We start from the raw sequence: 18096 nt of genomic DNA on the forward strand, positions 1-18096 counted from the left end.
CATATGTATTTGGGTGCGTGAGCCACCCTGCTCAGGAGGTCCTCGCCCCCCGCGGCCAGCAGCACGCTCCATTCAGCTGTACTTCCCAAGCCAGGGTGAGGGCACAGCCTCACTGGCACAACCACATCTCTCACCTCCTATATTGTAAACTGGTTCACTCATCAGCCATTAATTCCCATTTTTGTTCTGCAGATCCAGATCCTTCTCTGTTAAGCCTAAACTGTGTCCTGTAACTTCTGAGACTTTTCAAAACTGGACCCCCCCTTCTTCATACCCACCCTGACCCCACTGATTTTCACTGAATCACCACCTCCTTTGTGACAACAGCTGTCTTCTTCCTTGGAGGCCACTCTGTACGTCTTTCCACACACAGGGGTCACTGCTTGCCCTGACACTTTCCTTCCTTTGGAGCATTCCATTTGCACCACAAAAGGCAGCTTCTCTTGCAGATTGTGAGGAGGGAAGAACCATCTCCCTAAAATGCCCCCGCAGGACTTACCTTCTCAGGTTCTTACTATTTCTACCTTTGTATTCAGTTCAAAAAAAATCAAGAAGGCAGGGTACAAAGACCTAGGGACAGGCCAGTCGATATCCTGTGTGGCAAATGCTTTTTGTTTCTTATAGTGTTTTATTCATCTTTTTCCTGTATTAATATATAATTCACAAAATTGTGAGATATTTAAAGTGTACAACATGGTGATTTGATGGACATATACATTGTGAAAAGATGACCACCATCTAGTTAATTAACACATCCATCACCTCATGTATTTATCTTCTTTTTTTGTGTGTGTGGTAATGTTGAAGTTCAACTGTCAGCAAAATTCAATTACATAGTACAGTGCTATCAATTATAGTCACCATGTTATATATTACATTCTCAGATTTTATTCATCTTACAACTGAAAGTTTGTACTCTTTTAGGAAGCTTTCCCTATTTCCCCCGCCTCCCTGTCCATGGTAATTACTTTTTGACCCTCTGCTTATAAAAGTTCAGCTTCTAATTTTATTTTTTAGACTCCACATATAAGAGATGCCATGCAGTATTTGTCTTTCTTTGACTTACTGCACTTAGCACATGGTCCTCCAGGTTCATGTTGTTGCAGGATTTCTTTTTTCTTCATTGAGGTAAAACTGGAATATAACATTATATATGTTTCAGGTATACATACACTCAACATCCATACTCATAATGAAGTCTAGTTACCATCCATCATGATTCATCTAACCCCTTTGCCCATTTCTCCTACCTTCTAACTCCCTTACCTCTGGTAACCAACAGTCTATTTTCTCTATGTATTTCCTTTTGTTGTGTTTTATTCATTCATTTTTCTCCTGAGTTTATGAGCAACTTTATGCCTAATCTTTGAAGTCTTTATCAGGTAGAATGCTTATCTCCATTTCATTAATGTATTTTTCTGAGGTTTTGTCTAGTATCTTTAATTTGGATCATCTTCCCCAGCCTCCTAATTGTGTCTGGGTCTCTGTGTTTATTTCTGTGTAATCAGTTTCAAACAGAGAGGGAGGCAACCTATAAGAGACTCTTAAATTTAGAGAACAAACTGAGGGTTGAGGGAGGGTGGGAGGGGAAAATGAGTGATAGGCATTGAGGAGGGCACTTGTTGGGATGAGCACTGGGTGTTGTATGTAAGCAATGAATCATGAAAATTTACTCCCGAAACCAAGAGCACACTATGTACACTGTATGTTAACTAACTTGACAATAAATTATACTTAGGGAAAAAATATTTCTATGTAATCAGGGAAGCAGTTCGTCCTCCCAGACTTGAAGAGTTACTCAGTGGAAGACTGGCAATGTGTTGCATTCTATTGCTTGTGCAGTGCCCAGGGTGGAAGCCTGCCAAGCTCTGTGTCTCTTATTTGTTTCAGTCCTGTGGAGCCCAGAAATACATCTCAAGTCCCCACCCTGAGCCAGCTCTAGATGTTCAAGGAGCATTGTCTGTGCAGAGTTCACTTTTTGGGTCTGGCCGGCTATAGGCCATGGTGGATAAGCATCAGACTGGGGAGAGCTTATCCACTGGATGTGGCAAGGCAGAGGCCATTATGGAGTTGTGTGGGGGTTGGAGGTCTGGGGTCTGATGGGCTGGGGGCCCTAGTGGATGAACACTGTTGGGGTTGAGTCCACATGTCAGATCTCACAGGGTACAGGCACGGTGGATAAGCACTGGGCTGTATGTGATAGGGCAGGGCTGCAGGACATTGGGGGGGGGGGTGGTGGCATGCAAGTGGCACTCATAAGGAAGATTGGGAGCACCAAAAATGGCACTGGCCAGCACAGGGCTAGCAAGGAAGGAGAGGAAATTAAAAAGGCACCTGCCAGCACCTCTCTCTGCAGAGATCTATACTTGACCCCTGCTCCTCTGGTATGCTCCCTAAGACTAGTAAATGACCTTCCCTCACACATAGCCCAGCTGCTTCTCAAACTACTGCCTCTGCATTAGGACTTGTAGCAAGTGAGTCTGTGTGTTAACCCTTCAAGAGCAGGATCTCAGTTTCCTACAGTCCTCTGGCTTACCTGGACATTAGCTCTGCTGGTTTTCTAAGGCATTTGTTTTGGGGGGTATTCTTTTCAGTGCAGGTCCCATGGGTTAGGTGCCTGATTTGGATGTCAAACCTCTTGCTCCTCAAAGAGAAGCTATGAATTTGTGATATCCCTCCCTCTTGTGGGTTGATGCACTGGCAGTGGGAGTCCTGGCAAGAGTACTTCTCTGCTTTTCTTACCAATTCCTATGTGGGTTTCTCTCTTTTTCCTGTCCTGTGTTGTAGAAGAGTTGTTCTGTGTCTTTAGGTCTTTTTCAGAGAGAATCATTCTATATGTATTTGTAACTTGGGTGGTCTGTGGGAGGAAGTGAGCCCAGGATTTTCCTATGATGCCATCTTGGAACCCCACCAAGATTTATGTCTTTGTAAAAACTGAATAATATTGATTGTAGATTGTAGGTATCTATACTTTCTTTATCCATTTGTCTGTCAACAGACACTTAGGTTGTTTCCATACCTTAACTATTGTGAATAAAGCTGCAATGAATAGGTACAGATATCTCTTTGAGATAGTGGTTTTATTTACTTTGGATATATACAGAGTAGTGTGGTTTTGGTCTCATATGGTAGTTCCATTATAAATTTCTTGATGAACCAACCCATTTTCCATAGGTGCTGTACCAATTTACATTCCCAGTAGCAGTGCACAAGGGTTCCTTTTTCTCCACATCTTCTCCAACATTCTCTGTTGTCTTGATAATAGCCAGTCTGACCAGTGTGAGGTGATATGTCAGTGTGGTTTTGATTTGCATTTCCTTGATGGTTGGTAATATTGGTCATTTTAAGCATTCTTTGGAAAAATGTGCAGGTCCTTTGCCCATTTTTAAATTGGGGTTTTTTTTAATTTATTTTTTTTTGCTCTTGAGTTGTAGGAGTTTCTTATATATTTTGGATATTAACCTTTTATTGGGTATGCTATTTGCGCAATTTTTCTCTTCCTATAGGTTGTCTTTCCTCTCCTTTCTTTCTCCTTCCTTCCTTCCTTCCTTCCTTCCTTCCTTCCTTCCTTCTTTTCTTTTCTTTTCTTTTCATTTCTTTTCCCTTTCTCTTTCTTTCTTTCTCCCTCTCTCTTTCATGTTTATTTATTTTTGAAAGAGAGAGAGAGACAGAGTGTGAGCAGGGGAGGGGCAGAGAGAGAAGGAGACAGAATCCAAAGCAGGCTCCAGGCTCTTAGCTGTCAGCATAGAGCCCAACATGGGGCTTGAACTCATAAGTGGTGAAATCATGACCTGAGCCATAGTCACTTAACTGACTGAGCCAACCAGGCACCCCAAGTAGGTTGTCTTTTCATTTTGCCAGTGGTTTCCTTACTGTATAGAAACTTTAAAGTTTTTGTGGTCACACTTGGTTATTTTTGCTTTTGTTGCTATTGATGTCAAATGCAAAAGCTATCAAGAAGCTCACCCACTATTTTTCTGGAAGTATAGTTGATGTGTTATATTAGTTTGAACTGTATAACAGTGATTCATCAGTTTAATACATTATATACTGTTCACCACAATAAGTGTAGTTCCCATCTTTCACCATACACAATTATTAATTATTGACAATATTCCCTGTGCTGTATTTTCCATCTCCATAACTTATTATTTTATAACTAGGAGTTTTTACCTCTTAATCCCTTCACCTATTTTGCCTATCCTTCTTCCTTAGGCAGCCATTAGTTCTCTGTTAAGAGTCTGTTTCTGGGTGTTTTTTTGTTTTGCTTTTTTAAGATTTCACATGTAAGTAAAAATATATGGTATTTATTTTCTCTGTCTGATTTATTTCACTTAGCATAATGCCCTCTAGGTCCATCCATATTGTTGGGAATGGCAAAATTTCATTCTTTTTAATGACTAATAATCCATTGTATATATACCACATCTTCTTTATCCTTTCATCCATTGATTGCTACCTGGGTTGCTTCCATATCTTAGCTATTGTAAATAATGCTGCAGTAAACATATGGGTACATATATCTTTTCAAATTTGTGTTTTCATTTTCTTTTTATTTTTTTTTTTAATTTTTTTTCTTTTTTTTTCAACGTTTTTTTTATTTATTTTTGGGACAGAGAGAGACAGAGCATGAACGGGGGAGGGGCAGAGAGAGAGGGAGACACAGAATCGGAAACAGGCTCCAGGCTCCGAGCCAGAGTCTGACTCGGAGCTCGAACTCACGGACCGCGAGATCGTGACCTGGCTGAAGTCGGACGCTTAACCGACTGCGCCACCCAGGCGCCCCGTGTTTTCATTTTCTTTGGGTAAATACCCAACACTAGAATCACTGAATCATGTTATTTCTATCTTTAATTTTCACAAAAACCTCCATACTGTTTTCCATAGTGCATGTTCAATTTGCCTTCCCACCAACAGTACATGAGAGTTCCTTTTTCTCCATATCCTGTGAACAGTTGTTATTTTGTGTCTTTTTGATACTAGTCATTCTCACTGATGTGAATTTTCTCATTGTGGTTTTGATTTGCATTTCCCTGATTATTAGTGATGAGCATCTTGTCATATATATATCTTGCCATCTGTATATCGTCTTTGGGAAAATGTCTTTTCAAGCAATCTCATTTTTTAATTGGATTTTTATTAATTTTTTTGGTGTTGGGTTATAGGTGTTTATATATTTTGGATATTAACCTCTATATATTTGCAGATATCTCCTATTCCATAGGTTGCCTTTCAGCTTTGTTGATGGTTTACTTTGCTGTGCAGAGCTTTTATTTGCATGTATTCCCAGTATTTTTTCTACTTTTGTTTCTCTTGCCTTAGGAGACAAATCTAGAAAAATGTTGCTATGGCTGATGTCAGAGAAATAACTGCTTGTGTTTTCTTAAGGGATTTTAGTGGTTTTAGATCTCTCATTTAGGTCTTTAATCCATTTTGAGTTTATTTTTGTGTATGGTGTAAGAAAGTGGTCCAGTTTCATTTTTTTGCATGCAGCTGTCCAGTTTCCCCAGCATCATTTATTAGAGAGACTGTCTTTTCCCCATTGTATATTCTTGCCTCCTTTGTTATAGATTAATTGACCATATATGTGTAGGTTTATTTCTAGGCTCTCTATTTTGTTCCATTGATCTGTGTGTCTGTTTTTGTGCCAGTACCATATTGTTTTGATTACTAGAGCTCTGTAGTGTACTTTGAAATGTGGAATCGCGTTACTTGCAGCATTCATCCACTCTTTTATCAAGTCTGATGAGCATCTTTTGACCATTACTTTGAACATCTTCCCAGATAGATTGCCATTTAATTTTTTTCCTCAACTTTGGTCTTATTCTGTTGTTCAGAAGATATTCCTCTGTCTCATTTTGTTTGACTTTCTGTGTTTCTATGAATTAGGCAAAACAGTTACGTCTCCCATTCTTGATGAATGGCCTTGTGTAAGAACATCCCTGGTGTAGACTGTGTATGCCTGGTGATTTTGGCTGGCTGGCTGGAGCTGTAGGGGGTGTACTCTGGGAATTCCCTGGGCAATCTACACTGAGGCTACTCTGGTAAGATGATTGGAGTTGAAGCAGGCACAGAGCAGGGGTCCCTGGGTGCTCCAAAAAGGGGTGCCTTGGTGGGACAGCTGGAACTGAAGTGGGCACGCACTAGGTGGTCCCAGGGCATTCTCTGCATGGGGTACCTTGGACGGATGGTTCCAGCCATACTGGGTGTGGCCTAGGGCCCCAGGGCCCTAGGGTGTTCCCTGGTGAGTTGGCTGAAGCCAAAGCAGATGGAGACCTGGGATGTCCTGGAGTGCTTTGTGCCTGTATTGCCTTGGTAAGTTGGCTGGAGCTGCAATGGGTACACCAAGGGAGTAACCTGATGTACACTGCACTGGGCTCACCTTGGCGGGACAGCTGAAGTCTGGGGTCTGGAGAAAGTTCTAGCAGTTTCTTCAGTTTGTTGGATCCTCTGGGGTGGGCTCACTTATAGTCTAGTTGCCTTTTGAACTGCTGCTCTTTTTCCATGCCCCAGCATGGATGAATCTGTGCATGGGTCCTTCCGTGTTGTCCCCACCCAATGAAGTTTACATCAGGGTTGGGGTTCCCGTTGCTAACGTGTCTCTGTTTCTCCTGCTATTCTCTATGTGGTCTCTCTATCCTTTGTTGTACAAAAACTGTTTAATCAGTCCTCATTTCTTCAGGAGGAAATATTCTATATGCAGGTACAGATTCAGTGTGTCTGTGGGAGGAGGTCTTCCTAGCCACCATCTTGGAGCTAAATCATTTCTGTTTCCTTAGAGAGGTTTTATTGTCTTAGGTCTTACTTTCAAGTCTTTAATTGATTTTGAGTTGACTTGTGTGTATGGTATAAAGTGGGGGGTCCAGTTTTCCCATCACCATTTATTGAAGAGACCCTCTTTTTTCCACCATATTTTCTTGGCTTGTTTGTTGAAAGTCAGTTGAATATCTCTGGATGAATTTATTTCTGGACTGTGCTCTTCCATTGATCTAGGGTTTGTTTTTATGGCAATACCATAATGTTTTGATTGCTACAGACTTGTTTGCAATCAGGAAGCCTGATACCTCTGGCTTTTTTGTTCTTTCTCAAGGTTGCTTTGCCTATTTGGGGGTCTTTTGTGGTTCCATACAAATTTTAGAAAAAATTTTTCTATTTCTCTGAAAGATGCCACTGGAATTTTGATAGGGACTGCACCACATCTATAGATTTCTTCTGGTAGTATGGACCTTTTTAGAATATAAATTCTTCTGGTCCACGAATATGGAGTATTTTTCCATTTGTATCTTTTCCAGTTTTTTCATCAGTCTGGTAGTTTTAGTGGACAGATCTTTCACCTCCTTAGTTAAATGTGTTCCTAAGTATTTTATTCTTTTTGATGTTCTTATAAGCATTTTTGTTTGGTTGGGATTTAGAAATCTGCAAAGAGAGACCATCTTCATGGGTCATTTCATTTCAAACCGTCATACATTTCCTACATCTGAGAACTCTGTTCCTAGAACTGCCACCTCAGTTTAATCTAAAGAGCAAGCAAGCTCCACTGACATCTGACCTACTTAGACCTAAGTCTCACTTGCAAACACCCCATGCTGGAGGAAAAGCAGCCTGCCGGTTTCTCAGCTCTCAACCGTGAGGAATCCTAGGTTACCCTGGCAATGAGGCAGAAAACTGCAAAGAGCCTGACCAGCAAAGCAGAAAGGAGGCAAAAGAAAGCCCGACCCAATTTATAAAATAAACGCTATTTGATCTCATACAATGAAATAGTTATAAACTTAATAACAACTCTGGAAGGATAATTCATGATTGTATAGTCTTTCTAAAAACAAGTCCTCTACATTCGTAAAACACCAGCTACTAATTAAAGCGGTAAAGTGCTCAAATAAATGAAGTTTAAAAATATAAATAAATGAAGTTTACATCCAAACAGTATGTACAAATGGGCCTTTCAAGAATATATTCTTCTTTGGACCTGGATTTTGTATAGTTCTAACTCTTTCATGGTTTTGACATTTTGCAGGATTGTAGCCTGGTTTTATTTTTGTTATCATGCTTTTATTTTTGAATATCAATTACATGTTAATATTACCATTGTATTTTTTTATTAAAAAACATTTTTAATGTTTATTTTTGAGAGAGAGCACATGAGTGGGGAAGGGGCAGAGAGAGAGGGAGACACAGAATCTGAAGCAGACTCCAGGCTCTGAGCTGTCAGCACAGAGGCTGATGCGGGGCTCGAACCTGAGAACTGTGAGATCGTGACCATGAGCTGGTCAGACATTTAACTGAGTCACCTAGGTGCACCACCATAGTATTTTTTTAAAGTTCATTTATTTGAGAGAGAGAGAGAGAGAGATGAAGCATGTGCGTGTGAGTGGGGGAGGGGCAGACAGGGAGAGAGAAAGAATCCCAAGCAGGCTCTGCACTGCCAGCGAGAAGCCTGACATGGAGCTTGAACCCACGAAACCTGAGATCATGACCTGAGCCACAGTCAAGAGCCCGATGCTTTACTGACTGAGCCACCCACTGTATTTTTGAAACTTATATCTCCATCTGATCATGCTTTCGAATGAAGTGTTTTATCCTCATTCCTTTTAAAAGAGGTACCATGAATATACTTTTAATAAGATAGGATTTTAAAAACAAAATGATAACCAGGAGACAAAGGGTGCTTTGATAGTAAGCCTAGTTTTATGCATTAATTTAAACTTCATTTTTCAGTTAAAGTGGAATTTTACATTTTATGTTTTCAAGTTTTTAAATGTTTTTAAAAATTACCTCATTTGTCTACCAACACCATAGATCCAATTAACTTTTTCTCAGAAGCATCTTTTCAATAAAGACAATTAGCTAAGAAATACAACAAACAGGGCAACACTCCAAATGTGTACCCCAAGCCCATTTTGGAGGCAGTAGTGAACAAGGGTCTCTCTTGCATGCTAACCAGGATGCTCATGCTTGACCCAGAATTCCTGAATGATCTGCTTCCGAAATTTCCCTTACAGTTTCCCAATGTTCCATTTATACACACAGCAGTTCGGAGCCAACACTAATCCAGCAGCATTTTTCAAGTAATTGAGAGTATATTTTTCAAATACAATCTAGACATAATACCATGATTAAAGTACTGTAGGGGGAAATGAAAGCTTAACAAAACCTTCCTGAAACATAATTGAGAGTCTGCATGAAATCAAGGCCACAGAAATATTTATTATTGTATCTCAGTTTGTGTTAAGTACTCTCAGAAGGTAGCGAACACTAAAAGCATATAATATGAAAAGGAAAGTTGAATTCTTGAGTTTTGCTCTGAAAATTTTCACTCTTTAAATGAGAAACATGACAAAACTTTTCGTGTTAAATTCCTCCACATGCAAACCATTTGTCACCCATTGAAAAATTTTTCTACTTCATTTCTTTACCAAAAATCTTGTGATATCTGATCCATGCTTTGATGCTAGAGATTGTCTTCTCCCCTGGCTTCTTTCCTTAGCTTGTCTGGCAGTTCTCTAAAAGTTAAAAAATATACAAGTGTACACTTGTTAGGAAAAAAGTACTGGCCTCAGAAACTCAAAAATTCTTTGCATTTCGTTATTCTGGAAGAATCTACATTATCAACACACGCACTAGCAGAGGACCGCAGTAGCTCTGGTACGTGCCCCAAGGTCCTGGGTTCACTTAGGATCAGATGCTTTACTCCCCATTGAGACTGTGAATACCTCATTTGGGGACTACAGGAGGCCCTGGTTCTCCTCACCCAAGGGAGACCATCTAGAAGGCCTCCTATAGTTTCTCACGGTGCAGTCATTCAAGGCCTGTTTCCTATTCTATGGGCTCAGAAGCCACTCCCAACCCCAAGCCAGTGCAGAAAAACAAAATGACGTAGATCAGAACTAGATTCTCCTGCTATTCCCACAAATAAAATTTTTCACGAGAATCTAAAAAAAGTGATCGCATAACTCTTGAATGAGCTAATAATTTTCACAGCTGAGAAGTAAATCCGATGACTTTTCCCCCAGATGAGGCTCAAGTATGTGTGAAGTTATCCAGGTGGAAGGGGTGGGGAGAGAAGAAAGGGTTAAGAGATGAAAATAAAACAACCCTGCTTACAAGATCCTATTTATGTAAAAATTATATTTGTGAAGGAATGGAGGAATCTAAAATATTAAAAGAAAGCTAAGAAAGTGCTTATACATTATGAACACTGGCAAAGGATCTGAACGGTTTTCAGGAGTGTAAATACAATTGATCAGCATTTTTAAAAACATCGGTGTCTTTGGTCCACAAGACCATTCTTTTCCCACCACGTACGCCCTGACGAGTGCAGTTACGTGAGCACTGCCTCCACCAACAGGGCGGGAGGAGCAAAACGGAGCACTCTCCTTTGGAAAACAGCTTGGAAATAAATTCCTACTGTCTCAGAAATATCCAAACACTGGACTCAGTGATTTTACATTTCAGAATCTATCTGAAGGAACAACCTCAAAATGTAAAGAACAGTGTGTAAACAGAAGAATGAACTTCCAAGTTCACCAGTATGGGCACAGCTAAATCGAGTTCAGTAGACATGTACCCAACAGAGTGATGTTAGCCTTTTTGGAGGACAGACATTATGAATGCTCACCACGGATGTGGGCAAATGCTTAAATCTTGCCATAACTAGAAAAAAAGTTGGGTACAAAGTTGCATGTGGAATGTATGCTTCCAAGAAAATTTTAATCAGATCCTTTTGCTAGACTGCCTGTTAAAAATTCATCCTAGTTATTAAATACAACTGTTATATTTTTCCCTCCTGTTTTAAGCAACAGGTAATTGCTCAGAGAGGTGCCAAGGTGAACAGGTTTTACACTTGGGCCAGGAGTATAATGTTTGCATGTTGAGCTGGGTTGGCCCTAGAGATAATTAATTAATGTTCTCTGACATTTCGGGACATCCTTAGCTGCGAATGCAAATATATGTTGCTGCCCCAATTCACCAAACTTTTGGTTGATGGTCTGGGTCTCTTAGAGACTGTGTTAAGTTATATTTATTTTCTTCTAGGCAGTGGTGACAATTTTCTGTCCTAGAATGAATTACAAGGGAAGAAGCTTCTATCTGTGACAGAGAACCTACATAGGTCTCAAGAGGAAACTCAGGTGATGAAAGGGATAAGTGCATCTCGGGTCCCAGACAAGGGATACAGATTCCTCCATATGACCTTCCACAGGACTGTATACCCGATTCTCCATTTGATGTTCCAGGATGAAGTCAAACAGGTGTGCAGAGCTTCACCTACCTCTTTGTGACAGACTGTGCAGAGGGTCTGCAGGTTGTCCAGGGAGCACTGTCCTCCACCACCGGACACGGGCTTGATGTGGTCCACCTGCCAGAAATGCCCTTCTCCTGGGTTTCTTATCATTTAATTAAGCTACAATGAGAACAGAAGATCAGCACTTTTCAACATACACTGTGGGAACGGTTGGTTTTGCCTTGTGCAATCATGTTTACACAGCAAAATCACAGCGAAAAATACATTAGGATGGCTTTTTATAGCTTTTATTGTGAATAGGAAAAAGCCTCTAGGTTAGCAATTTGAAAGCAATAAAATACATTTCTGAAAAAGTTCTTTTTCCCTTACCTAACCCATTTTGAAAAAATTACAAACAAGTATAAAATACCACAACTCCTGACAGATTGGGAAAAATTACTTGCTTCTGCACCTTTGAGCTAGTTTATATAGTCAATAAAACAAAACTGTGAAAAGAATAAGGACACATTGGAAATCAAAAACTTCTGAATATTATTGAGTCACATAATGTTTAATCACTGACCCAAGTTCATTTGTTCCTGTCATAGTGAGAGTTTAATATTAATGGCTATCACCCGGAACCTTTTTGCCATTCATCTGGGAACTTCTAAAAATTAACATGGACTGGGACAAAGTTTCTACAACAGACCTCTATCACTTGCATATCTGGAATAAACTAAGATGTCCACTTAAAGCAGCAGTATTTAGGCCAACTCACACATACACACTTTATATATTATTGGTGATGACCTACATTAAGATGTATTTTAACATTCTACCTGAGGTAGGAAAACCAGCTCACAGAATTGCAGTTTTTTAAATATGATAAAGATGAATGCAAAGATTGTTTTTATTTCCATGGTTTTGGACAAGGACAACATTAAAAACAGCTTCATGCTGCCGGCCCTGGGAACCTATGTCTCAAGTACTTTTAAGGAAGCTTGTCTGACATGTGGAGGCAGAGGAACACTGACCCCCAGTGCCCAGCCCAAAAGGAGCCCCAAGAGGCAGCAAGCAGGAGCAGTAACCTCTGTCTAGCAGAGGCCGGCACTGTTAGAAGCAGTTAGACATGGCCATCTTGTGCATCAAGCAAATGACTCATTCTTAGGAAAAAAATCCATTTTGTCTGCTCTTTGTAACCAATTCTTTTACTCTGAATAGTCTCTCTTCTGACAGACTCTTGAATCCAGATGTGGTTCTGTATTCCTCCTAGTAATGCCCTGGCAAACAAATCACTTGGAGTCAGTCTTCAACATCCTAGACTGAACTCTTAAAACAATCACTCCCTCTCTGACTGGCCCTCCCCAGTATGAACCCTATGGTGCTGCTGCGCCTGGGAGCACTTTTGTTTTAGAAGTAGACTATGTTACTTCCACAGTCCCGGACAGGCTGTTTTCAAGATGTCCTGAGTCTTCTCATTGTGTGTCTTCTGGAAGCCTCCACTCTGAGGCAGCAGACAGTGACTGCAGTCTGGCTGACACCCCTGGGGTGGGTGCAGTGTGTGCCTCACCAATTAGACAAAAGGATATTTCAGGAACTCGGGGTATCATGAAGGAAGTAATTCCCTAGCTCTCAAAGTCATGGTAATTCATTTTTGCAGAAATGCTTAATTAATTAATTCTGTCATAATTTGGTGATACAAAATAAATAAAAATGTGTGATTTGACCAACTGGCAGAAATTTATCCAATATTTTAGTGGGCACAGAATGGCTCAGGAGTGATTTTTTAAAATTAAGCACACTACAAAATTACACATTTTGCTCTAGTTTGAAACTTAGGGCTGATTAGATCACATTAGAAACCAGCTGAGATTTGGAAATAAAAGTGAATATTGATGATTGTTTTCTAAGAATATTTTTTTCATAAACTGTTCTGCTAAAATTACATTTTACAGTGGAATGAACATAAATGTTTTCTTCTCATTGTAATGAACTATATTTTGGGGGCTATCTGTTTGCCCCTGGTCATTCAATACTAACATCATGAAAAGTGACAACCAGACCATAGGTACTTCTCCATGGAATGTATCCTCTGTTAAGATCTCTCCCCAGTATAATTTAATCAGAATCTAATTAAGCTGCTATATCTTATAACTATAATTCTGGAATCAGGGGGATAGAGAAACATGTCAAATAATACCATGAGGATACAGGAAGACAAACCCATAATGTAGGAAATCCTACAGGCAAATGATCCAGTTTCTTGAACAATCAATGGTGTAAAAATGGGATGGGGTGATATAGATTAAATGGAGCATAAGAGGCATAATGAACAAATACAATGTGTGGGTCATATTTTGATCCTAATTTGAACAAAGCAACTGCAAAAAGACATTTTTGAGACAATCTGGGAAACCAAGCCTGGACTTAAAATGAAGGAATCATAACTGTTGGTGTAATAATGGGTAGTGGGGTATGGGAATTTTTAAAATTTATGTATGAATTTATTGAGAGTATGATCAGGGAAGAGGCAGGAGGGGGCAGCGGTGGGGGGGGGGGGGGTGGTGGAGAGAGACAGAGACAGAGACAGAGAGAGAGAAAGAGAGAGAATGAATGAATGAATCCCAAGCAGGCTCCATGCTCAGCACAAAACCCGATGTGGGGCTTGGTCCCACGACCCCGGGACCATAACCTGAGCTGAAATCAAGAGTCAGACACTCAACCGACTGAGCACCCAGGTACCCAGGTATGGGATTATATTTAAGACAGACAGAAAGAAAGAAGGAGGGAGGGAGAAAGTCTTTGTGGGAGATACATAATGAAAGGATTTAAAGAGGAAATGAGGGGCACCTGGCTAGCTCAGTCAGTAGAGCATGTGACTTGATCTCAGGGTCATGAGTTCAAGCCTCACCATGGACACAGAGATCACTTAAAAAAAAAAATAAAAGAGGAAATGAAATGTTGTCTGGAATTTGTTGTCCAGGAGACTCTCTCTGCCCCTCCCCTGCTCATGCTTTCTCTCTCTGTCTCAAAAATAAATATAAACATTAAAAAAAAATTTAAAAGGGGGGAGCGCCTGGGTGGCTCAGTTGGTTGAGCGTCGGACTTCGGCTCAGGTCATGAACTCGCAGTTTGTGGGTTCGAGCCCCACGTCAGGCTCTGTGCTGACAGCTCAAAGCCTGGAGCCTGCTTCAGATTCTGTGTCTCTCTCTCTCTGCCCCTCCCCTGCTCATGCTCTGTCTCTGTCTCAAAAATAAATACAAACATTAAAAAAAATTTTTTTTTTAATAATTCCAGGAGAAAAAAAGAACTGAGGTGAGGGACAGATGAAGGCAAAATGTTGATAACTGTTCAAGGTGGGTAATGCGTATATGGGTTGATTATTCTCTCTACTTTTGCGTGCGTATTTTCAAAAGCTGCTGTATTATAAAGTTGAAAAAAAGAAAATGAATCAATATTCATCACTCAATACAATGCTGCCTTCTCTCTGCCAAAGGATTATAATTTACCTGTTCTAATGGGAGCTTTGAGATCCAGGTAATATCCAGTAGAGTCTTCCTCTGACTTTTGGGAGCATCTCTCAGACGTAGAAAGAGTTCTTGTGCATTTAGGTTACATAGCTGACATACACCGTGTTCAATTTCAAATACTTTGGCTCGCAGGTAATTGTTATTAGATCGAATCCAAAACTCTTCCTGACATTTCAGAGAGCAAAACCGTGACTCCCAAGCGTTCACTTTGCACTCTTGCTTAGTTTGGCAGGTGGGTTGCTGACAGCGAAGGCAAAGTGGATTTCCTGCATTATCCACAGCTTGCAGATAGCCTTTGGATATAGAAGGCTTCACAGCGAGATCAGCTTGGGCTATGCAGGGATTTAGAAATGGGACAGAGACTCCATCATCAAGGAACTTTCTGGAAGTGAACAAAACATTGACTAAGTAATGAACACGTACACTCGTCTAAATAGTCACTACTTCATGTAACAGCCTTTAAAGTTTCAATACTGATAACCAGTAAATGTAGGACTCATGGATTCTGTGACTGAGTGTGGAAATGAAACAGCCATAGTCAGCACTCGATGCTCCATGCCAAATGAAGGAAAGAATGATGTGTTAAAAAAATTCATTTGAATATAAATATGCTGCCTCTCTTGGGAGTTTATATATCTTCAAGTTAAACAACCAGACTTTGAAACATCTGGAGAAGTTGGAAAATGAGAAGTTAAAAATGCTTCTTCAATCTGGGAAAGGACGGGCTAATGTAAAACCCCACTTGGAGTTGGGGCTACTGTACTCTACATGTGTTGGGCCACACACCTCACTAGGACACAGAGACCATTATGAAGGCTTCCACGACACTCTCGGGGAGCCCCTGTGGGCCTACCGGAAACAGTCATATCCGTAAAGTGACAGAGCCAAGAAGCTAATGGTGTTGACAGGAACTATCAACATTAGACTTGCTAAATATGTGCCTCCTCCAGGTAAACTCTTATTTGATTTGATTCAAAGTTAGAAATGACACAGGACATGCACTCAATTTATTAATTATAATTTTTAAAAATTTGTTAAGATAAAAGGAAAAGGTACATTACTCAATTATGCTGAAAAGTCCTACATGGAATTACAACAGCTGCTTGCCTTTTTTTCAGGACTGTTTGTTAGAAGTGTTAAAAGAAAAACTCTTTGTGATAGAAAAAGCTCATGACTGGGAAGCGGAGCCCAGATTAGACCTCGGGTCTCCTAGCATCTAATGGCTTTGGGCAGGTCACTTGGTCCACCTGGTCTCAGGATCCTTCTAATTTCTAAGGTGAGGACATCCTATTCCTCATAGGGTTGTTACGAGGGTGGAGAAGCTACCTGTTGTGAAATATTGGGAAAGCTTTTTCTAACCGGTAAGGTGGCCACATCAGGGTAAAGTATTATTACAAATATGCATACACAAATTTAAAGGAGTACACACGGTACTATTATGTCCTATTAGTCAATGAAACCTTACTTTGTAGAAGGGTCCTGTGGCCTGGACTCCTTTGTGATCAGACGAACATGGCCCCCATCATTCTTGACCTTGTCCAGTGAGGCTACAGCAACATCTTCTTTGCTGATGTATCTAAAACAATTACATGGTGAGTAGATTTCCTCTCTCTTCTGAGTTTCTCTATTTCATGATCACATTACTCTTTGTAAAAGCAATAGGAGAGAAAGCAAGATGGGGTCTTTATTGTGCTAATACTAAAATTAGGGCATAGAATTTTCTATCCTAACATTGGTCTCCACGTGTCGGAAAGACACCTCTGTTCCAAATTAGTTTCTTAAGCTTTATTTTTCTAAGACATTCAGAGTCACTCAATATCCTTTGGACCAATTTTCACTTAGGGGATAAGAGGAGTGGGTGTAGGAATAAGAAGTGATCAAATACATGCACAACGGACATCCTTGAGTAAATACCTTGTTGAGCTGTGCGGATAATCTCTCACTGCATTTTTACCTCCCTTTTGGCCTTTTCTTCAAGGTCCCTCAAATCACCTCAATCATTTATAATGGTGTATCAGCATACTCGGGTAAAGAGATTCTCTTTTTAGTTAACCAGGTTCAATAACAACTTCTATAATCCCAAGGTTGTTTCCATTATTGTCAGCCATACAGAGTTTATGGAATCTTCCACTGAAATAAAGCCACTCTTGATGTGGGATTCAGAACCTTATTACACAACACTATCAATACCACACAATGATTTAGGGACTGGAAGTAAAGAGGAAAGTTATTCCAATTAAAGGTGACGGGGGAATTTAAGTAGGTAAAATGCAATTACCCAATTAATTCCTTCTAATTAGCATGGCCCACTTTCTCTGGTAGTTTACACTTTTGTAGCTTTTTTTTCCTTTTTAATTAGTTTGAACATGAATTTCTTCATATTTCCAAGTACTTCCTAGTTTGCTAACTTGACAATAAAAGTTAAATCACAATGGAATGGCGCAATATTAGGTAAAATCTTAGAAATTTGCTTTTATGTTAAAGTAGATTTAAAAATCAACAGATTTTATTGTTTTTATAAGCTATTAATGTTTTGACTAGATGATACCTGCACATATATCAAAACTCAAAAGGCATGCAATGGTGCTTATGGTGAAGAGTAAGTTTACCTTCCAGTCCCATCTCCTCCCCCAAAGCTATCTCCATGACCAATTTCTTTTGGAGAGATTTTTTTTTTTCTGCACATAGGTTATACCTTTTATGATCTCTGTATTTTTATTGACATATAACTCACATACCATAAAAGTTACCATTTTAAAGTGTACAATTCAGTTCATTTTAGTATACTTACAAGGTTGTCCAACCAGCACCACTAATTCCAGAACATTTCATCACCCCCAGAAGAAACCTGTACTCATTAGCAGTCCTCATTATGCTTTTTACTTTTAAAAACAAATGGTAGCACACTAACATTTACCTTGCTTTTTTTGCCTACACATATATCTCCAAGCTCTTTCCATATCAGTACACAGGGTTGCCCTATTTCTTTGATGACTGCATGTTACTGCATTATTTGAATAAACAATATAATATGTCTAACCAACTTCTGATTAATGGCACTTAGGTTGTTCTAGTCTCTGTTATCACAATGTTATAATATCCCTACACATTACATACATGTAGAATAAGTTCTCAGAAGCAGAATTGCTGGGTCAAAGGTCTTGGGTGCTTTAAATGTGGACAGATTTTGACACATTGCTCTCTCCTTTGGGTTTGTACCAACCAATATACAAGTCCACTGTCAATGCAGGAAAGTGCCTGTTTCCTCACACTTATACTAGCACAATGATGAGGGAGTGTGGGGCAAGCTGAGGGCAAAGTACAGACTAACAGCAATGCCCCACCCCC

The 18096-nt window shown here is 39.9% G+C and overlaps 1 protein-coding gene and 1 long non-coding RNA gene across 2 annotated transcripts in view; one reads left to right on the forward strand and one right to left on the reverse strand.

The window, feature by feature from the left end:
- Window positions 1-9184: 9184 nt before the first annotated feature.
- ZRANB3 (zinc finger RANBP2-type containing 3) overlaps window positions 9185-18096 on the reverse strand; it is a 317797-nt gene continuing 308885 nt past the window's right edge. Inside the window, exons 18-21 of the mRNA XM_086715199.1 lie at window positions 16214-16324; window positions 14728-15130; window positions 11267-11398; window positions 9185-9500 (exon numbers count right to left, since the gene is read on the reverse strand). Coding sequence (XP_086571325.1) covers window positions 11390-11398; window positions 14728-15130; window positions 16214-16324 — 523 coding nt within the window. The 3' untranslated portion in view covers window positions 9185-9500; window positions 11267-11389. The remainder of the gene's footprint in view (window positions 9501-11266; window positions 11399-14727; window positions 15131-16213; window positions 16325-18096) is intronic.
- On the forward strand, window positions 9496-17630 carry LOC147578436 (uncharacterized). The gene is made up of 3 exons (XR_015254124.1): window positions 9496-11246; window positions 14516-16024; window positions 16221-17630. It is a non-coding gene; the product is annotated as an uncharacterized LOC147578436 (long non-coding RNA).

Source organism: Puma concolor, chromosome C1 (assembly GCF_028749965.1).
Source record: "Puma concolor isolate L17-30 chromosome C1, mPumCon1.1.hap2, whole genome shotgun sequence".
Lineage (NCBI taxonomy): Eukaryota > Metazoa > Chordata > Mammalia > Carnivora > Felidae > Puma > Puma concolor.